The 24,929-nt window shown below is 46.8% G+C and overlaps 1 protein-coding gene across 2 annotated transcripts; it reads right to left on the bottom strand.

Annotated features, from left to right (window-relative positions):
• Positions 1-12,651: 12,651 nt before the first annotated feature.
• LOC144732287 (prolyl 3-hydroxylase OGFOD1-like) lies at positions 12,652-24,915 on the bottom strand. 2 transcript variants are annotated; one of them, XM_078613729.1, is made up of 14 exons: positions 24,616-24,915; positions 23,025-23,176; positions 22,183-22,229; positions 21,568-21,668; positions 20,924-21,040; positions 19,392-19,483; positions 18,818-18,946; positions 17,911-18,024; positions 17,148-17,227; positions 16,765-16,958; positions 16,039-16,347; positions 14,194-14,328; positions 13,708-13,766; positions 12,652-12,919 (listed from the first exon to the last, which is right to left on the bottom strand). In XM_078613729.1, exons 1-14 carry the CDS (start codon positions 24,866-24,868, stop codon positions 12,740-12,742), a joined length of 1,962 nt encoding a protein of 653 aa, XP_078469855.1. In that variant the 5' UTR covers positions 24,869-24,915; the 3' UTR covers positions 12,652-12,739. The 2 variants fall into 2 exon arrangements, with proteins under 2 accessions (XP_078469855.1, XP_078469856.1); XM_078613730.1 differs by lacking the exon at positions 14,194-14,328.
• Positions 24,916-24,929: the final 14 nt, after the last annotated feature.

Here is a 24,929-nt window from a genome sequence, read left to right as displayed (position 1 = left end):
CTCGGGGCTCGACTCAAGCGGCTCCCCATCTCCTCTGCAGGCGGGCAAGACCCGCTTGACAGCTCAACTCGGCCGCGACAGCCAACCTCTGCCGAGTCGGCGGTTTCCCTGCTGCCGCGAGAATCGCGGTTTGGCGACGACGCTGCGAGCGAGCTGTGGGCGCCACCTACCGACCGGGTTCCGAATTACGACAGCGTGTCAACGGACATCCGAACCAAATTCCCCACGGCGACAGAGGAGCGACTAATACGTATGACGCGCACCGCCCCCTCACCACACGACCACCAGGCGTTGTTTGACATAAAGAACCGACTCCGAACACTGACTATTGAAGACAACTCTTACCACTCAAACCCACTCGAACCCATAAGCCATCCGTGGCTGTGAAGAAAAACTCGAGACCGAGTGATGGCCATCCGTCATTTATAAGAGTATTATCTTTAATATTTAGTGGACTGTACTCTTAATCGCATAAATTCCCAACAGATCCATCAATACGAATTGATTCTTGGCACCTCCTTCCGCCGAGCCACTCTGTTGTCAGATAACCTGCGATGTATCTGTTGAGATTGGTGCCTTTAAAAATAATAACTGTTTTTGATTGTGTTTTATCGCCGTATAATCTTTCAAGTATAATCATTCATTAACGTTAAGGTTTTCTTAGCATAGTATTTGCATGTTTTAACGACTCTCTCTCACTAACAACCATCGCGTTACGCGGGATCCATGTGCCGTTGTCAAGTGAAATCAGACAATCATTGATGATACTGTATTGATGCCGTGTTGACGTTCCGGGATTGAGAGTTCGCATACTATATCATAGTTGAGGTTGAATTAGTAATAAATTGATTAATACAGAAGTGGTTGTGTGATTCTTTCCTGAACTATGCATAAGATCTGCTTCTGCGTTGAGATCTGAACTTGGTGACCTTAATAAACACACTAACACATACTCAGTAAATGTTAAAGCGATAACGGGGCGAACCGGGGACCTAAATAAGCGAGAATGAGACGAACCTAGACAACGAGGCCGAGTTAATCTAAGTTAATCTTGTATACTTACACCACACCTGCATAACTGCATACGATTAATTGCCTTATTCCGATCGATAACCCACCCTCGTCACCGAGGCGGAGTCTGGTTATCATAACGACTTGCATTATCATAATTACACCCACTCGCATAATTACTACAATTACCTCTCGAATTGGCATAATTAAATGTGCGTAATTACATGGATTAAAGTATTTCCGGATAATTACACCTTTGGCCAATTTTCACACCCAACATATACAACATAATGGGGGCTCGTCCGGGATTTCTCGCAGACAGTTTGTGCATGAATTCAGGAACGAATCACTGTTGTGTTAATCAAAGTGGTGTGAACTAACGTTGCCTTGTGATTATAAACGGGGGTATACACGCGCTCTGAAGGGAAATACCAGAGTAGCAGAGTATAACAAAGACAGCTGGGCTGAAATTATTTGCTCGAGTTGAACTGACGCATCCTGTGATACAATTGTGTATAAGTACTCTGAAAAGGAATGTCAAAGTAACTCCTGCCACTTGAGATGATAGGATTAAGAATAATTTTTGAATTGGTGACGGGGTACGGGGAGCTCGTGTTAAAACGTACCGACCAATCTGTTACAAAGCAGTACAGTCAGAGAGACATATGGGGAGGGAGCTGTATCGATAACACGAACACACCTCGGGGGAAACTAATTGACTGGATAAAATGTAACAAAGGCGAACACGATGCAAAAGCTGCAGAGAAGGCAGGACAGGACTCATTCCTCCTCACACAGGCATACAGTCAGGGATGGTGGAATAAAGGAAAATTCGGAAAGGAAACAGGAGAGAAATCGTCTCTAATAAACGAGGAAAAATGTCCTCACACCATCGTAAGGGAGGAGAAATCAGGGCTCGCGACACCAGCGAAACTCACAGACGTGTATCCACAGAATAAATATGGAAGTAACATTAAATCACACTCATTCGAGAGAAGGGAGGGAGAGATACATATGCAAACAAAAACATGTGAGATTGACAACTTCACAGATAGAGGGGAGCAAAATGTTAAAGTAAAGTTGACAGGACGGGCTCCGCTAAGGGCAGAGGCAAAAACTGAAGGGAAATGGCAACACGAGCGACACGGCACTGGGCGCGCACACAGAAAATGCACACCGCTTAATCACGCCCCACACAGAACAGATAAAAGTGACAGATTGCCTGATGATAACTTGTTTGATGATGACGCTGACGGCGATCAACTTTCGGAATACTTTTTCAACAATAAAACCCTTAAATTGATGGACAAGGCTCTAGTCAGAATTCCCGATTTTGACCCCCACAATAAGTCCATGGATATCCACACACATATCGCAACAGTGGAAGAGGAGGCAATGATTAGAGGGTTGATGAGACGGGATGAAAAAGCGAGTTTGTTGAAACGAAGCTTAAATAAAGGTTCTATTCCATGGGTAAAGTCACTACCACACAAGGTTAGAAATGATTTTAAACAACTGAGCCTGGCAGTGATTCGGAAGTTTGGAGAATATTCGACACTCACTGAGGGGTTTTATGCTGTAAAATCGATGACCCAGGGCATGGACCAAGATCCACGTGACTACCTCGTACAATTTAAAAGAGCGTATTACGCAGGCGATGTGAATCAATACCACGAAGGAGATAAAATGTTCAAAATTATGTTTTTTGAATCCTTGAGCCCAGAGATTACCGAAAGGGTAAGAATGGTTTTGAATCCAGAAACCGCATCCTTACGCCGCATAGAGAGCAAGGCGTACATGGCATGGTTATACAGAGCTAAGAATCATAATTCGGATCCAGAACACAGAGAGAGGGATAAAGAACCCAGCCTCTCAGAGAGGAATAAAAATCACCGAGCAGTCCCACAATGCAGGACGGAGCAAACAAACACGCACACATGGCAAAATAACCCAGAGAGAGGTTGGCACGAGAATGTGAGCGGCACAAAGCCGAACATGCAGGAGAATCGTAGGGGGGGGAGGTTCACAACAGAACCATATCAACACCCCATGCCACGACACACACGAGGCCAAAATTACGCACAGAGATGGCGAGATAACCATCCAGCGGGAAGGGGTTACACAGACCGCGGAGGTATGGATGCGAACATTCAGAGGAATCGCAGGATGGGAGGTCAAACACAATTGATCCAATTCCGACCAATTCCTCCACCGGCTATACCAGGAGGGAATAGAGGAATGACACAGAATGCGGTCCAAAGACATGATAAACAACCCACAGTGAGCGCGAGCGAGCGGCCAACGCGCGCCCCACCCGCCGAGATATTAAACCCGAAACTCAATGAGAAATACGGGCAGGCTGCAGGTGACAGGGCGGGCAAAGGCGTGGACAGTACTCCCGTAAATGACGCGCGGATCGAATACAAGGACAGGGTTGCATTGAAGCGTGATCGGACAGTACAAAAACCGACAGCAGGGACACGCCCTGAGGAGCGCAGGCATGAGCCTTTGAATGGAAAATATCCAAGGGAAACCAAAATTTATGTGGATCGGAGTGCTAAAATGGAGACGAATGTCCATGACGTATCGGGAATGGTGTTGAAATCCAACACACTCGTAAAAACAAAGAGGGCAACATTACGAGGGACAGAATTAAATCGACACACTGACTCGGCAAATGTGCATGTAATCGCAGAGAGAGCGAATGCCAGTGATGACGGAGTAGAGAAGTTGGTTGTGTGCGCGAATTCTGATTATGTGCAGCACAATTTTACACCCCACACTCCCACGACGCGAGAGAGTGAGAGGGGAAATTACAAAAACGAACCGGAAAACCGTGATCGAATGATCAAAGTGATAAGTGGTAAACCAGACACTCAGAACTTGGTAAAAAGATTGCAAGGATGTAACAGGAGGGAATTAACGCAAAAATGCGTTCGAAACCGCTACATAGCGTTTCCCAGGATTTAACAAAAACAAAAAAATTAATATCCGTCGGAGTTATGAGGGATGAGAACCATGTAACTGGGGATATCGATGTTAAAGTTTTGTGGTATTTTTTTTTTTGCTTATTTCAAATGTAACCTTGTTAAGATTGTGATACATACATGCGCGCTTTGGAAGGAATGCGTTATGGATTAGTACCGATGTTTAACGTGGTGTTTTATTTTTTTTTGCTTATTTCAAAAGTAACCATGTTACGATTGTGATACATATGCGCGCGTCGTAAGAAATAACCGCCGAGAGTGAGGGTGGCTTATAGATTCATAACACAAAAAAGGGGCATTTACTTGGTTTGGAAATTCGCCAGTGGCCAAATCGACCCCTGATAATTTTCAAACGGGCGAATTGTTGTGTCTATTTTTTTTTTTAATTAAGAACAATTCAAAAAAAATATAATAATTTTTAATTTATATATATACCTTTTTTTTAATTAATTAATGAAAACAACTCACTTCTCCTCACAAGAACACCAGGAATCCATGAAACATGGAGGGCGGTTAAAGTGTTGAGAGTTCGGTCACAAAGAGGTCATGGACATCCAAATGGACAAAAGATGTATGGACTAGCCTCCCAAGACATCTGGAGATATACAGATAAGGGCAGAATAATACCGAAAAGTAGAAACTTAACAAAGATAATTAACCAACAAACAATAATATTTTTTTTTCTATTATTATATGTTTCCTACCTACACGACCTTCCAAAAAACAAAATAAAAACTAAAGGGTACGAATTCCAGAAAGCTTAAGTGCATAGTACACTTAACCTTAGGACATAAAAAAAATTAACTCAGAATAAAACACCAATCTCTGGGGAACTAAACTAATGGGCATATCACACTACGATAATGTGTAACATGTTTTCCAGGAAATGGCAGCCCTCCTGCTCACGCTCCTGCTAACGTACCTTGCCAAGCTAGAAGGAAGCCAAGAGCTGATCAAGCCAGGACCAGAATCCGGGGTGATGCTGAGAGACTCCTCCAGCTTCCTAGTAACCGAAACGAAAATAGTAACCCAACAAGTCTATGTCTCCTTGGAACCTGCCTTGGTGGTAAAGAAGCACTTCGGGAAGTTACCACCCCAAGCTACCCAAGCAACCCGAATATGGTATTATGACTTCCTAAGATACAGTGAACAAAATGTCGGAACGATCCTGAAGCAATTACAAAGAACCATGATACTTCCCCCCACCACTGTCAACCTAACACGTTCCAAGAGGTCTATCGGCCTGGGAGGGGTCTTTGGAATACTATCCGGTTTTAGCTCCTTAATCACACTAGGAGTATCCATATCCAACGCCGTAAAGATTGGACACCTCACGCAAGGTATCGAGAATTTACAGCTCGATATGCATCAGATCCAGCAGCAAATACAACACCAACAAAAGAATCTGGTCGAAATGGGATCCACCCTCCGAGACACCGTGGTTCTCGTAAACCTACATTCTATCATGATTAACTTAACATTCCAAGAATTGAGTTCTGCAATCCGAGATCTATACGAAGAAGAGAGTATTCGAGAGCCAATTCAGTGGGTGATCCAAGACTTGTTGCGTAGCACCAGCGGCAGCATCAGTGATCTTATACAAGGACAAATTCCGTCATATCTGGTAACTCCAACACTGATAAAAGATGTGCTACAAGCAGCATCCCCGGAAACAATCAGTCCAACTCAAGTACAAATTGCCTTCAACATGGGTACAGCCACACCCATACATGTGGACCCCCAAACTAGACAGCTGGCATTTTTGCTAAATTTACCCCTGGTCAAACCCGGAAATGTATTTCGATTGCGGACAGTATTGAACGTGGGTACATGGAATAACGACATTTACTCCAAGATGGAAACTCCCGTAGTGGTGGCCTACCAGGAAGAAGGCCCCCTTAAGTACCTGGTGCCTGACCTAAACCTGTGTCAAATAATGAAAGAGGTTCATTGGCTCTGCCCAGGGGAACCATTTCTGACCAATACAGCAGAAATAATGTGTGGTCTGTCAAACCTAAGCTCTAAGGAAACTTGCAAGTTGAAGCTAAGTAAACCCAAAGAAAGAACCGGAACAGTGGCCATGATAGCTAATGCCCAGTGGTTGATTAGCACCCCTCTAGATACGGCAATTGTTTCTACCGATCAACACTCCATCACCATGGAAGTTCCGATTCCAAGCCACGTCGCACTGGTCACAATACCAAGAGGAACATTCGTACGCATAGGGGACAAGGTATTATATAACCTAGACAAAAGCCTACACCAAGCGGAGGTAGAAATAGTAGACACATTCCGAGGCCACAAGTTTGAGATAAGCAGCACTCTGTCTAACTTATTGAACAGTAAAGAATTCCACATGGTGAAATTATCCCTCAGCGAATCAGAGATTAACATAACAGATCTTACTTGGGCGACCAAAGAGGCTGGATATCAGCGAAATCAACAGATGGGGATGGGAATCACAGGGGCAACAGGGATAATCATACTAGTCCTGGCTATTCTAACCTTAACATACCATGTGGCCAAAATGAAGACCGAACTTAAAAGACTAATCGCAGGCACAAGCCACCTACCATTCGAGTCCAGGAGCAGGGATAGAGCCAAGGCCTGATGATGCCACCCAAGAATAACCGTAGAAACTATATTTTTAACGATATCTCCTATAACACGTAGTCAATAGAATAATTTCTCCCTCCCTTATCGTGTTACCTTCCTTTAGAATTTTTTTTTTCCTCCTCTCTCTTGTCACATATAACCATGTTAAGTTGTGACACGTACGCGCGCGTTGTAAGGAAATAGCAGCAAAACTTGAGGACAATCGATGGTTCATGATGGAAGAAGGGTATACATTTTTTTAAAAATAACCCGTGGCCATTTGACCACTGGCCATTTTTAAAAGGGCGGAATGTTGTATCCTAACCCTTCTTCCAAACTTGATATTTTTATATATTATCATCATTGATATATAATGAATAAAAACACCCCAAAAAGCAGCAAACTGCAAAACACCAGGTGTTGTTAAGTAATGAACTGGAGGAGGGCTAGGATGACAGAATTTGCAACCTTGCTTCAAGGAAGGAGGGGGCCTGATGAACGGGCATATGTCACCCGTGCAGGCGGCAGAGACAGTGGGAGAGTCAGCCAGACATAATTAAGGCAAAAAGCCAACCATCCTGCATGGTTTTAAGGAATTAAATTATTAAATCCAGGGTGAGTGGTCAAATGAAGTGGGTCAGCAACGCTGTGTGCACAGGGGAGGGAGCTGATTAACAACCCTGCCCGGCTGAACCGTGAGGGGGCCTTTGACCTGAAATTAAGAATAACACTCCCAGAGCAGAAGGTTGGATGACCACAGTGAGACGAATAAGAGCGTTGTATATCAAGGATGCAGACTCAGCTGAATAACAAGGCTGCGGAGGTCACCAAAAGTTCGTGTTCGCCTAGTTAAGTCGAAAAGCTCAATTATTCTGTATTGCTATTAAAGCAACGTTAAAATCAGAATTTAACAACAGGGTAGGCTAAAGTTATTGATATTCACACCCACTCCAATTAAACCAGGCCACAAGTTACGCCTACTGAACCATCACCATCATTAAGTCAATATGAAATGTTATTTCCATACTTTAATATACAACTCGACCCGAAGCATATGACAATCAGAACCTTCCTAAGTCAAAATTGAATCGCACCCAGATAGGAGCGAATAGTCGATATAAGGTTGAAGAGGGAAGGAAATTAAGAGCACGGCGAACTGCAAACGTAAGCAAAAAGCCGGGAACAACACACCAAGCCAACAACAGCGAGTCGGGCTTCGACAGGCCATAAAGTAGGAATGATAACTCCCGGGGTCAGGGGACATCAGAAAAAGCAAGCAGACAAAAACCAGAACTGACTCCAAGGTTCAACCGCCCTCACCTACAAGGAGTGACGGAAATTAATGAGGCCTTGAGTTAACGGCGTCAGCTGGACAGCAACAACACCGGCGAGCAGAGACAGAGTGAGGCAAAGACTGCCAGGCTATGAAATACAACTTCATGTCAGTGAAGCCTGACCAACAAGTTAAGTTAATGACATCACAATACATAATATCGTACATAACATCAATGTTAACGCTATTCACCGTCAACTATATTCCGCTTATATAACCATGCAGACACCAAGGAATACGAATTCCTAGGATCAAGAAACTTACCCCTTAACCTAAGATATCGGAAATAAATTAATAATAACAAGCCTATGCATGAAAGACAAAAGTAAAACTTATGAAAAGCCAGGATAGCGGGATAAATCACCACCAGGTCGAAATAAAATACATAATAAAAGAGCGATGTTAAACCCAGGGTCGGAGAGAAAGGGAGATCCCGGCCGTCTTTGTATCCCCGCAGCGCGGGATGGGAGTGTGTATGTGCTCGGGGAGGCACCTCCACTTGAGTCAAGCACCACGATGGGAAACGACACACCTGAGGTTACATACAGAATCATAACTGGGAAATGGTAAGGGACAAATGTTAATTTAAAACTTTTTAACCATGTCTTTGTGTGCTGTGAGGATCGGAGGGAGTGTGCCCCTCCCTCCAGGTCGTGCAACACGAACAGAGGTGCCTATGAGACGATTTGTAACGTCTGTGTTTTGGTTCATGAAGGAGGCCAGACAGAGAGACGACTTCGAGGCAATTTGTAACATCTGATTGTTTGCTCATGGATTTTATGGAGGGAGTATGACAACGGAAAATGCCGTGGGTGATGCACACAAGCACACGGACGTACGGACACACACATGAACACACCTACACACGGACAGATCCTGACACAGTAAATCAAAAGAAAACCCCGCCTTGTGGGCAGGACCCAAAGGGATTTTTCGGCATAAAAGAAAGGACTCTGAGCATTGGAAACCAGTTGGACCAGGAGAGTCAACTCATCACGAGGGCGACCAACGGGTCGACTCATGAGCGAGCTCGACCGGAAGGGTCGGCTCGACTCATCAGCCGAGTTCGACCAGGAGTCAACTCATCACGAGTTCGACCAGTGGGTCGGCTCCGGAGCGAGCTCGACCGAGCGGGTCGGCTCGACTCATCTTCAGCTCGACCGAGCGGGTCGACTCAAGGGCGAGCTGCGACTAACGGGTCGGCTCGACTCTTCAGCTTCTGGGACTCAGCCGAGTTCAGACGGCTCTCGGGGCTCGACTCAAGCGGCTCCCCATCTCCTCTGCAGGCGGGCAAGACCCGCTTGACAGCTCAACTCGGCCGCGACAGCCAACCTCTGCCGAGTCGGCGGTTTCCCTGCTGCCGCGAGAATCGCGGTTTGGCGACGACGCTGCGAGCGAGCTGTGGGCGCCACCTACCGACCGGGTTCCGAATTACGACAGCGTGTCAACGGACATCCGAACCAAATTCCCCACGGCGACAGAGGAGCGACTAATACGTATGACGCGCACCGCCCCCTCACCACACGACCACCAGGCGTTGTTTGACATAAAGAACCGACTCCGAACACTGACTATTGAAGACAACTCTTACCACTCAAACCCACTCGAACCCATAAGCCATCCGTGGCTGTGAAGAAAAACTCGAGACCGAGTGATGGCCATCCGTCATTTATAAGAGTATTATCTTTAATATTTAGTGGACTGTACTCTTAATCGCATAAATTCCCAACAGATCCATCAATACGAATTGATTCTTGGCACCTCCTTCCGCCGAGCCACTCTGTTGTCAGATAACCTGCGATGTATCTGTTGAGATTGGTGCCTTTAAAAATAATAACTGTTTTTGATTGTGTTTTATCGCCGTATAATCTTTCAAGTATAATCATTCATTAACGTTAAGGTTTTCTTAGCATAGTATTTGCATGTTTTAACGACTCTCTCTCACTAACAACCATCGCGTTACGCGGGATCCATGTGCCGTTGTCAAGTGAAATCAGACAATCATTGATGATACTGTATTGATGCCGTGTTGACGTTCCGGGATTGAGAGTTCGCATACTATATCATAGTTGAGGTTGAATTAGTAATAAATTGATTAATACAGAAGTGGTTGTGTGATTCTTTCCTGAACTATGCATAAGATCTGCTTCTGCGTTGAGATCTGAACTTGGTGACCTTAATAAACACACTAACACATACTCAGTAAATGTTAAAGCGATAACGGGGCGAACCGGGGACCTAAATAAGCGAGAATGAGACGAACCTAGACAACGAGGCCGAGTTAATCTAAGTTAATCTTGTATACTTACACCACACCTGCATAACTGCATACGATTAATTGCCTTATTCCGATCGATAACCCACCCTCGTCACCGAGGCGGAGTCTGGTTATCATAACGACTTGCATTATCATAATTACACCCACTCGCATAATTACTACAATTACCTCTCGAATTGGCATAATTAAATGTGCGTAATTACATGGATTAAAGTATTTCCGGATAATTACACCTTTGGCCAAATTTCGATTGATTATTATTATTTTCACTGAATATTCATAACCCACATATACAACATAATAATTTCACCCACGCACGCATACAACACATCAAAATTTTCACACCCAACATATACAACAGGGCTCTGGCAAGTTATTGTTACGCTCGTTTACCCAGGAAAGCCTGAGTTTCAAGGCTATTTTCACGAGGGTCTTGCCAAGTACTTGCATTGTGTCACCTCAATGCAGTACGTTTCAGATATTTCGGCATTGGGATGTTTTGGCCAATGCCAGTTGCATTGTGTTTTTTTAGCTCTGGAAGGAAACAAAAAAATCCGGAAGCCCTCCATGCATAAGGGGAGAACACACAACTCCACACAGACAGAACACACAACTCCACACAGAGAGAGCAAGAGAACACACAACTCCACACAGACAGAACAGGGAGAGAACACACAACTCTACAGACAGAACAGGGAGAGAACACACAACTCTACAGACAGAACAGGGAGAGAACACACAACTCTACACAGACAGAACAGGGAGAGAACACACAACTCTACACAGACAGAACAGGGAGAGAACACACAACTCTACACAGACAGAACAGGGAGAGAACACACAACTCTACACAGACAGAACAGGGAGAGAACACACAACTCTACACAGACAGAACAGGGAGAGAACACACAACTCTACACACAGAACAGGGAGAGAACACACAACTCCACACAGACAGAACAGGGAGAGAACACACAACTCTACACAGACAGAACAGGGAGAGAACACACAACTCTACACAGACAGAACAGGGAGAGAACACACAACTCTACACAGAAAGGCGTCCGAGTTGGGAATGTAACCCACGAGCTTCTTTTCGAGGCACACGTGTTAGCACTGTACCACCATGTCACCCACATATGGGGGAACAAGGAAAAACGTGCATGTTGGGAATTAAACTCGAGACAGAATGAAGCACACTCAGTTCAAAGACAGACACATCGTGTTCTCTGTTGGTAACAAGGTTCTTGGACAAGACACGCATTGCTGTGAGACACATTGCTGTGAGAGATGACAGCTGGTGCTTGAGACTAACGACAGTGGTAGGCGATGGAGACATTCCCGATAGGGTGACCACTGTGGAGACGGAGCAATGAGATCCGCTCATTTGTTGAAATTCTTTCACACCGTACATAGCCAACCGTGCTAATCGGAGGAGTGGGGAAGGATAACGAACCAAACGGCTCATGACATCACAAGGGCACGAACTACGGCATTGTCATTGTAAGGCCCATCCAACAGTGGATATATCCTATCCGTTAATGATTAACTCACAATAAGAGACTTAAAATTATCCTGTCGTGGGTATGATGTTTTACTAGAATCGAAATGTATTTTGTATGTGTCCTTTCTGTCCTGGGAAGCTTCCAGGCTGCACTCACACACATTCTACTCCATGGCATCTCACAGTAACGACTCATAACATTCTTGTTTAAATGAAAATAAACACAGAAATGTATTAAAACCAGGCATTCCATCATCTCAGGCCTATACCTGTAAGATGGAATTTAAACATCGTGAAGTGTGGATGGATTGCAAGGCACAGAAGGCGATAGAGATCAGAAGCATCTTCTCAAATGTTAAGTTTTACCTGAAACCTCGATTGTCGACTTGCCAATACTCACTATACTCATGTAACATATCGTTTTGCTATGGATCGGGGAATGCCATGAATCCCACTTTAGACAACTTTGCAGATCAAGTGCAAAGCTAAACCTTGGGTAAAAATGTCAAGTTTCTTTTTTAAATTCTCTGCCAAGGGCAGGTCCACGGATCTATCTCCATTACATCCAAACGCACTCCCTCCTATTCACCTCAACACCTTGACTCATTGTTTGTGTGAGTCTCCCATTAGCTTCTTCACCTCAGCCGTGCGTTCAGGTAACAACCCACACCCATGGCTTAATTCCAGCCGGGTCTAGCCAGGTTAACCCGAAAAAAAAGTATTTCCACCTAATTTAGGCCTAGTCCAACCCCTTAGGCCTTCTCCAGTCTTGCCAGCGAACTGTAAAATATTCAGTGAGAAATTAAGCCCTCCCCTCACCAGATCCAGTTTTACGTTTAAACATGCAGTTTACATTGTACTGGCATACCCCTGGGGTATTACATGTTCATCTACATCAACAATTTTATGTTCCCATAAAAAATAAAAAAACACAATGTAAACATTCAAATTGATTGACGTTTAATACCTGTTAAAAGTAAAATTTTCACCACTAACAAGAAAAACAGAGAACACCGGGGCAGCTGCTGCTTTTATTTCTCATGGTAGACGAAGGAGAAGTCATAGAAGGCGGTGTCGCCATCGTCGCCACCGCCGTTGGCCACAGCGGTGCTGCCCACGCTACGGTGGTTGACGTGCTTCACGAACTTGAGGGTGTCACGGTCCCGGTACACCAGCGCCAGGCAGTTGTTCTCCGGGAACACGGCCAGGAGCTGCTCACACAAGACACACGCACACGCGGTGAGCACACGCCACGCCAACACTCGTACGGTAACACACTCTACCCTAAGACACGCACGTGCGGTGAGCACACGCCACGCCAACACTCATACGGTAACACTGTACCCCAGCACACACACACACACACGCTACCCACACTAAGTACGCATTATCCCAACACACACACTAACAATAACACACTCTATCCTAAGACACGCACGCTCAGTGACACACACTACCAAAACGCACACCACCCCAACACACATATACACCATACCGCACGATATCCCAGGACACACACAACCCAAGTAACAGAGTACCCCAACACACATTATCCCAACATGCACTACCCCAACAAACATGTACTTACAATAACACTCGCCCAACACACAAATACGCTCACAGTAACACAAAGTAGCCAACGCACATTCTTCACTAACGCACACGTGCTCCCAGTAACACACACTAACCCAACACGCACACAAAGGAAACATTGATTCTTCATACCTGTGGAGTGCGGACAATTTTGTTATTTTATCTTTTTTCTGCTGAATTCATTTTAATGTTAGCTTTTCCATTTATGTTCACGTGCATTGCTCTGTACATTGTGCTCATGTATTTTTCTATCCACATTCTATATGTGCAACTTAGTATCACGCCTGAAGGCAGTGTTGGGAAATAAGCAGCCAAAGCAGTGAACATTACTTCACTGGCCAGGTTTTCATGAAGCCCAAGTAACCTGCGTTAATTCTGACACCAAAACATTCCGCGTGCAACTCACTTCCTCGTCCTCGTCTTTCGCTACGTACGACGTAAAACCTCCCCAGTCCGAATCCCAGTCTGTGAACACAGCAGCACTTTGTTTTTACAGTCACCACTCAACAAGCAAAGAAACGCGCACACGCGCACGCCTACGAAAAACCAACACGGTAAAGTGACTGAGGCGTACGACCTGTAGAGCTGTCGATTTTCACAGCTCTACTTCACAATTGTATTTCATTGTTTTTCAAGCTCACTTGACAGTTGTTCCTCGAATGCACTTCACTGAGTTCACTCGACATGGTTGGACAGAGGCTGCAGCAGCGGAATTTCAGGAACTCGCCCATTGTTTAAAGTGCCACGAAGCCGCGACCCTCTGAATGGCAAGTCCAGCGTGATAACCATCACACCACGGCAGCGTCCCCATGGACCCTGACACAATGTACGATGTGCCGCGGCAACACACTGGCGATTAGCCACGTTCAGCGTCGTGGGTCAAGCGTCGTACCGCTGCAGCCGCAGTAGAGCAGCAGGTCAAGGGCGTAGCGAGCGTGCCGAGCGTCGCGGTCGTGGATGAGAGTGTAGGAGCCGTGGCGCCAGCGTCTCAGCTCCCCGTAGCACCGGGGCACTGCGCTATTGCCCCCTGCGGAGCAGAAGGCGAAGGGTAACTGCACCGCGCCTAAGCCTCTGCGATCCAGTGTTTTGAAGGCACGATTATAAAACCCGCCACTTTGAAGGATTTACTGGATGTGCGAGTTTTCTCCAGGTACTCCCAGTTTCTCCCTGTTTATTCCCGCATGTGGACTTAGAGGCTTTTCTGAAAGAATACATTATTATTGTTATTAAATTCAATCACTACATCCAGATACGGCGACATGCACAGCCTGTAAGAAATGGCACGGGGGTAGGAGAGTTCACACACTTGTAACTACATCGACCTGTGATGATAACATCTACCCTACAAGGAAGCTATCTAGACGACAGAGTAGGTAAGATTTTGTATATATGCAATCCACCACCTGACTGAACATTGTATACATTTAACAAATTCCTCCACCGATGACAAGGAGTTAGCCAAATGGAATGTGAGAGATTCACTAAGGTGAGGGCCAAATTGCGTGCAACACATTTTATCGTGGTGGAATGGCCAAAATAACTGACTCTTTATAAAGACATTCACATAACCAGGTTTGAGCGACTTAAGTTTGCCAGGTTACGAGTTCAACTTTATGTTCATAGCAAGTACAGTACTGTTTACTTAATAAAAATTTCATTGTAAAAATCGCCTGATCGATAAGCATCGCTTATGTCCACCATATTTTGTCAAATAAATGCATGAAGAACAGAGAGAAGACAATGTCAGTTTTGTGTGGCTGTCAAAGAGAAACAACGCCATTTTGCTAAATTCTAGGCGATTCAACGGGTCTCTTTGATGCGTTTTCGACTTGTACCACGCTCTGCGATGTTTGATGTCCGACATTTCGCCCCCACATTCTGGGAGTTTGTTTATGATCCGGAAATCGTGTCGAACAAAACACGGCAGACATGAAAACAGATCTGTTAGAGCGATACAGAGCTACCGCAAAAAAAACCTTAAGCAACAGCAATTCAACTTGTACAGTAGAACCCGTCTTAAATGACAGCAATTGGTTCCATGAAACCGGTCGTTAAGCGAGTATAGGAAATACATGTTAAAGGCTGAATTCGTTCCGATAGCATCGAAAGTGACCGTTTTTCACCAAAAAAGGTACTTTATAATATTTAAACAATGGATATGAATACATAAAGATACCAACAACATTATGCAGTCTATTCTTAGTCTCAAGCCTCACCTTACCATATTAATAATAAGTATGCGGCCCTTGCCCCACCACCTTCTCCAACCATTATATAAACGCAGTGGTAACTCCTGCAATCTCTCATTTACTTGATACAGCTGTCGTGGCTGTGACGGTACCACCTGAAGACGGAAGCTTGTGTTGCCTCCGAAACGTCGTGATTTTTATTTTATTTTACTTTTTAATGTTTTTACCTACGTGACTTTCCCGAAAAAACCTGAGAATATGAATCATTGCAGTCACGAAAGCTTCAAATCTAGAATGGTTAATGAATGCATTAATTAATATTTACTGTACCTACAACAGCCCGTTGTTAACAGGGGAATGGCAAGTAAGCGAACACATTGGGATCTATGGAGGCCTGTCGCTAAGCGATTCGCCCTTAACAGTGGTGGTCGTTAAGAGGGGTTCTACCCTATCAAACAACACACTTTGGATTCCTGCTCGTCCAACGGAAACCAAAAGTGCATGGCAACCGCAGTTGTGCCAGCGAGATGCTCGCGATGCCTCTTCACCTTTGTCCGCTGAACACAACGAGGGCCTCACAGAGGGCCCCACCGAAGGCCCCAAGGCCCCCACAGTGGGCCCCGCTGAAGGCCCTGCCGAAGGCTCCACCCCGGCACCTCCCTCCCGTGACGCCGTTGCTCCACCGGGGGCCGGGGACCCGCCCGTTGTCCTCTCTGCATCATCACCGTCATCTCCAGCGGCACCGAGCTCGTCTTCACTCCCTCCCTCGCTCTCTTCGCCGTCTCCCTTGGCGGAGCTCTTCTTCACCCTCTGAGAGCCCCCCTCCTCTCTTTGCCTGTTTTGGTGCTCACCGTTGCCTGGCGAGGGACACAGGCGCGATGATGACTGCAGGCAAGGGCATTAAGAGAGGAATTTCAGCGAGAGAGTACGTAAAGTTGTACGACCATACCCTGGATGCACTGTAACATGGCAAAGAAACTTGATAGACCACTTGAATTGATAAGGCGCTTCCATGTTTTTCGGAATCACTTGAGGTATCACAGTTAGTTGCACAGTTAATTCCTAGAATTGTTCTGCTTGGCCTGAATTCTAGGGGGGTGGTGAGGGGGAGGGCAACTCGAGTACATTATCAAGTTCTGTCGTTCATGGGAATTGGATAATTAAAATACAATGCAGTGACGACACTTCAACACCACCCTGCGTTTCAACCCTCCTATCCCTCCGTCTCAATCTCCCCCCGAGGCCACACCATGCCTCATCATCCTTCATATCACCTTCTCCCCCCGACTCGCCATCCTCCTGGGACTCCAAGTCATCGCTCTCGGAGCCAGAGTCCCCCGACGCCAGGAAGTGCAGTTTAAGCCCCGTGAAGTTCGCGAGCAGCAGGAAGAGCGCCTCGGAGCGAAGCAGCTCCAGACACTCGCACACCGGCGCCGGCAGCAAGCGCTCAGCCGCAGCGTCGTAGCTCCTGCATCACAGAGCCCCCGCAAACGAATAACAAACGAGTCGGAACTCCCTGAGCTTGAGGGCGGTCGTTCAAAATATCTCCCGAACTGAATTTGGTTGCGATAGCGGTGAAGGGAACAAGTTCACTTTGGTGGTTTTATGAAATGGCCCCACTGGCTTGTACAGCGTTGGGCGTGCGGACTGCGCGGACCTGTAGTGCGGTGGCCCTCGCCTCTCCCACTCGATCGTAGACTCTCTCACTGCATCACACAGAGCCTTGAACTTCTCTTCCTAAGCAACACGGAAACATCAAGAACTTTTAACCCCGTCGCTGTCCGCCCGAACACATATTTTGCTGTTAACGCTAAATACGATTTTCACACACTGTTTTGCAATTACACAACTAGAGCCTTGCAAATGATAATGAATTGTTTTTCAGGAGAGCGTTGTAAAGCCACAGGTCAGAATTCTAAAATGTTTGGAAATCCTTCCTGTACACATGAGAGGTGCAACTGTTCACTCGCTTCAAGACTTAATGTATTGTCTTGCTATTCCGTGTCGACATTTGATTGATAATATTTAGTTTTGCATGGAGATGAACTCAGCAGACTCTGGTGGTCGGAGCACTCACATCAATACGTTTTATATAAGAACACGGACATGAACTCCAACTAAAGCGATGCAATGTATGCATTGTGAACCAGAGGAATGGCTATTATTCGACAGATCATCACTCATCACTGCGCCGCCACGTTATCCCCTTCAACGTATCCTTCAATTTTACTTTAACAGTAAGGAACGTTAAAGCGTAATGAGTCGTGTTTGACTGTTAAAACGAGCTCAACTGGCTCCGAACCCCCCGACTGTCATCTAAGCACACCAGTTTGCATCACTCAGCACTTGGGGAGTCGGCGCGTTTGACCCCTCGAGCTGCTGTGCGTGGACACGCCGTGAACCGACTCCGGGGCGGTTACCCGCAGGAAGCCCTTGAGTTGGATCTCGGACTCGCGCTGGAACTGGTCCTGGATGGAGGCCTGCGTCTCCATGTCTAGGTACAGCGGGTTCAGCCACTCCAGCAGCACCTGCTCCTGTAACAAGCACCGGCACACCAGCAAAGCACTGGCCGTCAGATCATATCCACCTTCAGTGATCCATCAGTAACAATAAAATGTGGTAAATAAAAAGTTTAAATGCGACCGCATCTTTAATTGCCGTACATAGCAGGGGGAGTACACACTCGAGCGAGCGATGATCACCAGGATGAGGGCAGGACAACAGGCCTGACCATGTCATTTCTGTCCCTCATGGTCCTGAAATGCCCCCAATACATTCTTGCACATGACCCGAGGTCAACGCTCCATCGAAATGTTGTTCAGAGACCAGTACCACCATGATTATTACTACGGGTGTATTGACCATAAAATACCTCCTGTCTTTTGCACGGTAAAACTTAAGATCCTGTTATGTCATTCGAAAAAGAGAAGGCCATGTATGAGTGTCACGGTCCAAATTTGCCAAGTTTGAAAATTTCCTCCAATATATTTTATTGGGCGAAACCCATATTGCTGCAATGCCCCCTTCTCCTGGCAGCCTATACCCATCTGTGAAAAATAGCACCCACGCATGATAGTGTTTGCGCTATAACATTGCAAAAATGCCGCAAATACCAAATGTATGAAATGTATTTATTTAAACATCAGGGTATTTTCTTAAACACGTTGAAGTTGATTAATATAATAACTTTGCTTACTTTATTAACGAGCAACCCACACGTCCATCTGTCCCTCCCTCTGGCCGTGAAAGCCAGCCAGCAAAACTTGTTTCTAACACAGAATCATTATTCCACCGCCGCCGTCATGTGCAGCGGCAAGCCGCCCTTACGTCGCGAGGGAGGTGCGGCGTGAGAGCGAGCGGAATGTGCAGCGAGCGCTTGAGGCGAGGCAAGCTCGGGCCGTGGAACCAGCCGCCCACTGACAGACGGCGCTTACTCTGTGAGAGCACCTCGGACACCTGCAGGCGGCGGCGGCGAGGGAAAAGGGACAGTGCGGCACGGTGACTTTGATAGGAGAGTGGCGGTGGGCGCAGTGGGTAACACAGGCTGGCATGTCGAGTACGGTCAGACAGCACCCCCTCCACCCACGATCCGCATGGTGTAGGCAGATTCTCATCCAGCAGCGGATTGACAAATGTGGCTGTACATGTTCGCGTACAAGCGGTTCACATGTGTATACAATTTTAGATCAGTCTTTATTTTGAACGAAATTAGTTATATTTAGTCAACAACAATCTTTTGCCAATACAAAAAACATGCCTTTATCTTATTAAGACTTACGTAGCAATGCAGTTCCTAAAAAAGCTCAACTGAATTGTCAAACTAATTAGAAGTTCAGCACCACTGGGTATGAGTGGGAGTGTTTGTGGTTATGGTTGTAAAGGCCCACCATCCCAACCTCACCTGGTGGTAAGACATGGGCGACACTTCAAAGAAAACCAGCGTGTTCCAAGCTGGTACCAGTGACTTGACCACACTGAGCGGATTCATGTTTTCTGTCGCACAAGACAGTCAAGACAGCACCACTCCGTCATGACGTCCGAGTACCAGTTGCTTGGTTTACTATTTAGGAAGGGTCCAGGACCCTGTATGTCCCCCAGCACAGTCACAGGTTCATCAGTTTCAGATTTACAGCCACTAATTGATTTTCTTATAATTTATCATCAGACGATACTTGATCCACACAGTAGGGGGCAGCATCTTCCCAAACACCCACAGTCACCGAGAGCAGTTGCTTAACAGTCAAACCCAACATGTAAAATCACTGCTCAAAATTATTCACATTAGGTGCCCAACCAAATAAAATGAAACCGGTTTTATAATGCACTAGCGGTAAGTACCCGGCGTTGCCCGGGCAAAAAAGACAAACACACACATCGACTTACACACAGACATCGACCCACACACACAGAAAGACATCGACTTACACACGCACACACATATAGACTCGCACACACATATACAGACTCACACACACAGACTTACACACACATATGGACTCACACACACACACATACATACATAGACTCACAGACACATTGACCTACACACACACATATGGACTTACAAAGACAGACATATCAAATAAGAGACACACACAGGGACTTACACACACACATGGACCCATGCACACACATCGACCTACAGACACACAAAGACTCACACACACAGACATGAACTTACACACACACATATCGACGCACACACACACATGGACTCTCACACACATACACACATTGGCGTACACACATCGACTGACACACATAGCCAAATCCTCGTAAGCGCGCGTGCACAGACGAACAGACAGACAGACAAAAAATGCCTTTTATAGGTTAGATGGTAGAGGGCTGACTGGACTGAGACCATCATCTGACGACAACTGAGGACCCGGTTAAATCGTACGCAGCTGCCTAGATTCAAACCCAGGATCTGAGGTGTGAGCTCAATGTTCAGACCTCTGAGCCACCTGGCTACTTTACTTCCACTCCCACTCCATTGCACAGCTTAACCATCCCACACACACTGGTCTTTGCTGCCACTTTAAACTGCCTGATTGCTGTAGCTTTCGCACCCGAACCACAAACACTTCTCAAAATCACATTACGTCAGGCACCAGCATTGCTCTCCAGTTTCATCCCACACAAAGCAAAGCACTCTTTAGTGGAATTTATCAACATCCCAACACAGGATTCCCCTGAAAAAAGGCGTGAGACTCGGTGAGACTTTCCTGGGTATATAATGGTATTACTATTGTGTTAGAAAGAATAATAAATAGTTTCCCTCCAAAAATATTTGCGAAATCTTATACAGGTTAATACAATTTTACATCAGCCATCACTGAGAATTTGTGAAGCATTCATTACATTTACTGAAAATATTTTTTTGCCGGGGGCCCCAATAGACCATGTGGCAGGGGCACTTGGGACGGGCCTCACCATCCACACTGAAGAGCTGCAGGGCGCCACCGTCCCCCTCGCTCCAGTCCGGCACCAGGTACAGGATGTAGGCGACGCGCCGGCCCTCCAGCTCGTCGTCGTGACACAGCAGCACGTCTACGGAACGCGGCCACGCGGCGGCGGTCGCGGACGTCACAACGTGCCAGAAGAGCGTGCACTTCCCACAAAGACTTTATACCATCAGGATTTAATGATTTGTATGGATGGGGTGCTTAAATGCCACAGCAACTCAAAGCACCTTACATCACATCTCATTTCAACCATTCAGCTTCACTGCTGCAGCCTAGCCAGGTGGGGGACTATGTTCCTATGTGGAATCCTAATGATGTAATTTTCAGGAATACATGTTTTCATTGCGATGTTTGGCCATTACTAGTTACGTTTCATGCATTTTTAGAGACGACATGAAACTGGAGAAGTTAGAGGAGATCTCCACACAGAAAGGCGTCCGAGTCGGGAATCGAACCCAGACACTTCTTGCTGCGAAGCACAAGTGTGCAATATCTACAAAGACTGTGCTCTTCTGCGCTCTGTCTGTCTCTTGTTGTCCTTCCCCCGCACCTACAATTAGTACTGTTGGCTACGTACGCGCAAAAGAAGTTCAACACTGTCTCGCCGCTCACCTGTGTAGTCGTACTTGGCACAAAACATGTCCACAGTGTCCTCAAGCTCCACAGCGAGAACTTCCGACAGCCATGCGCGGAAATCCTGGTAGAGCACAGTCCTGGGGTGGCCGCACCACCGGCAAGAGCAGCGTTCCAAACCCAAAGCACCCGGTCAATCAGCTGATCGCCGTGTTGCCACTAAAAAGTTTCCCGAGGTATTTAATCGCTGAGCGAGAATGGTAACTGCGCAGTGATTTTGTCGTCCGCTGGCATTTTAAATGCTTAAACTCATAGGGGCTACATTGTCGGTAGCAGAGGGCAGTGCACGTGTACTTCTATGCTACCCGCCTTCACCCACCCGCACTGACTAGCTTAAAGGATGATCTAATAACCCCATGACCTACGTAGCATGGGAACACCTTCATCCAGCAGTTGATTGGTGCCTCAAGATCTACTGCATGCGAGGCACAGAATAAATGATAACTGGTGATGACTGTTTGACAAAGGAATGTATTACTGGTCGAAGTGTATAATTTGAGGTGTGCATATATTTAAGGGATTGCCGTGATTTGCTTAGCTGTTAATTATGGATCCAACACTATTCCCCTGAATGAGTAATGCACAGACACAAACCTTAGTGCAGAGATGCATGACTCTTGCCTCTCCTTCAAGTCATCCGACTGTGTGAAAGAAACACACAGCAAGGTCATCATCATCATCAATGCTAGATATATAAAGATTAATTATCAGCTATGATCAATTAGCTGCTGGATGAAGGACTCCCCATACCGTCACATCTTTAACTTTTTTTGCTCGCCTTTTACGAATATTTATAGATGTTCAAGAGGTTAGCGAGTTTGCCGTGGGAAATACAGCGTTCAGCAAGAGAAGAATGCAGCAGACAAGACGGATGGGCAGAGAGTTTAGGAAGAAACTCGTGACAAACCTACAAAGAACTGTAATGTTGCATGCGGAATTTTAAAAATATATATATATAAATACAAATATTTAAAAGTCTTTAGATGTGAGTAATCACATCAACTGGAAAATATCAGATGGAGAGAAAGCAAAATGTGGAAGTTCGGGAGCAGGTTCAGAAGGAGAGAAGAGAAATTTGAACAATCCAGAAAAGACTAACGATGTGTATTGGGCACATTGTTAAAAGTAATAGTGTGATCTTGATTTGAAGCTTTCGTGACTGCAGGAATCCATACTCTCTTGTTCTTTCGGTAACTTTACCGAAAGACCCAGAGAGTAGGTAATAGTCTGATGAAGTTCTGGAAGGAAAGAGGCCAAGAGGCAGATACATATGCTGCTGCATGACTTGAAGGAAGCGGGCATGGCACACAGATATTAAGAAGCAAACTCCAAGATTGGACAGGATGGAGGGGATTTCAAGCGAGGGATGTGCTATCGGGGCACGGAACGAAGTTTCAGTGGCCAAAGCCGACAACATTGCGGTGAGTGAGGACCACCTGCTGAAACTTGTAAAGGTCGTTGGACTTGTGGTGGAAGTCGAGGGCGAGAAGTTCTCGCTGGAGTCGCCCCAGGAAGCCGTCCTCGTCTTGCAAGAAGTTGGGGATCACGGTGTGCGGGAACGGGCCTGGGCACACCGCCAGCCCCGCCTCTAGGGTAACAAACACACACACACACAAAGATCCCCGTATGTTCGCATACCGTGTCAACCCATACGGTTTACCCGTATTCTAGTACATTCGGCGTACTGCTGTTTCAGTACGGGCAAAAACAAAATTTTTGTATCTATTTGTTTGTGTTGATCCCTCGTGATGGGACTTTGCTGGATGAACGTTGGGATTTATAAGGGCACGGGGTGACCAATAAGGTCGGAATTGGTCTGAAATAAGGTAGGCACTGATAAGGGGTTGACAGGAATGTGTTCGCGAGCAGCATCTAATGAAGGCCGGCCTGGGGTCGCCTTTGTCTCCCTCGTGGCGATGTTTACACATCATCAACGCTGAGTACACACGGCACCAGGTACTCGTTTGAGGCCGAGTCGACCTAGAGGGAGGACAAGTTCACACATTCGCCACCATGAGTGGAAATCGAACGGTGGTGAGCCACCGGTTTTGTTCGCACAGCGAGCTAACTGCTGCCCCACCGCTCCCCGCATCGCCACAAAGACAAAGATCCCCCGTATAGCCTTAAGAGACTGTAGGGACAAGTGCTGTGAGCGAACACCTATGAAGGCCGGCACGGCAACACGAGGGGGTGGGTGGCCAGCACCACGCCCGGCCGCCTTTGTCTCCCCAGTGGCGATGTTTACACACCACACCAGGTACTCATTTCAGGCTGAGTCGACCTAGGGGAGGCCCAGGACCGGCTTAGATAATCGTCAGATAACAAAACAGGTACACACGTAGTCTCAAGCTCAATCAACACCAGAATTGTGGGCGACAAGAACATTCAACCCTGCTATCTTCTCTATTTATGTTAAAACTTATTCGGCTTGGTACTGGACATCTGTAAAACCCAAAAAAAAACGCTTTATAGCTCATCGGATTCCTCCAGTGCAGGTTCCCCTTGAGCCGGCAACTTCTCTCGTGCCGAACGAGCCCCCCCCCCCCCCCAGCGTCCTCAATCCTCCACCTGGGCGACTCTTTATAACTCGGAATGCACTGGACGTCTTTAAACTACGGTACTCATGAAACCAAAATGCCGTCTACACCACAGGCCACCCTCAGGGATTTGTTATTGGGGTGGTGGTGGTGCAGGGGGTGGTGGTGGTGCAGGGGGTGGTGGTGGTGGTGCAGGGGGTGGTGGTGGTGGTGCAGGGGGTGGTGGTGGTGGTGCAGGGGGTGATGGTGGTGCAGGGGGTGGTGGTGGTGCAGGGGGTGGTGGTGGTGGTGCAGGGGGTGATGGTGGTGCAGGGGGTGGTGGTGGTGGTGGTGCAGGGGGTGGTGGTGGTGCAGGGGGTGGTGGTGCAGGGGGGGAAGGCGCGTGGGGAGAATAACCACGTCCAGATTGCCCTGTGGATCGTGACACCCCCACCAGATGGGGGAAGGATGAGGGTAGCCCTGAGCTCCTCACACTCTCTCTGTCACTCACCTTCAACAAGAGGGGCCCCATCTCTCCACGCCGCGCTCACCCGGCTCCGCACCGCGGAGCTCAGAATCCTCTCGCTCAGCGAGGCCAACTCGCTACTCGCCTCCTCCCTCCGATCGTCTCCCGCCGCCTCCTCCTTCCTCCTCTTGGCGTTGTTGTCATTGTTGTTGTCATTGTTGTCATTGTTGTTGTTCGCGGCGGGGGTGGTCGCCTCTGGTTCTCGTAAGTCGCCGTCCGCCGGCCGCTTGGCACTCATCGCGTAGTTCTCGCGCCGCACTCCACGTGCGTGGCGGGCGGGCGGTGACCACCACAGAGGG

Source organism: Lampetra planeri, chromosome 42, assembly GCF_965212315.1.
Source record: "Lampetra planeri chromosome 42, kcLamPlan1.2.h2, whole genome shotgun sequence".
Taxonomy (NCBI): Eukaryota; Metazoa; Chordata; class Hyperoartia; order Petromyzontiformes; family Petromyzontidae; genus Lampetra; species Lampetra planeri.
The sequence above is the reverse complement of the archived record's forward strand: the minus strand, read 5'-3'. Positions and strand labels throughout refer to the sequence as shown.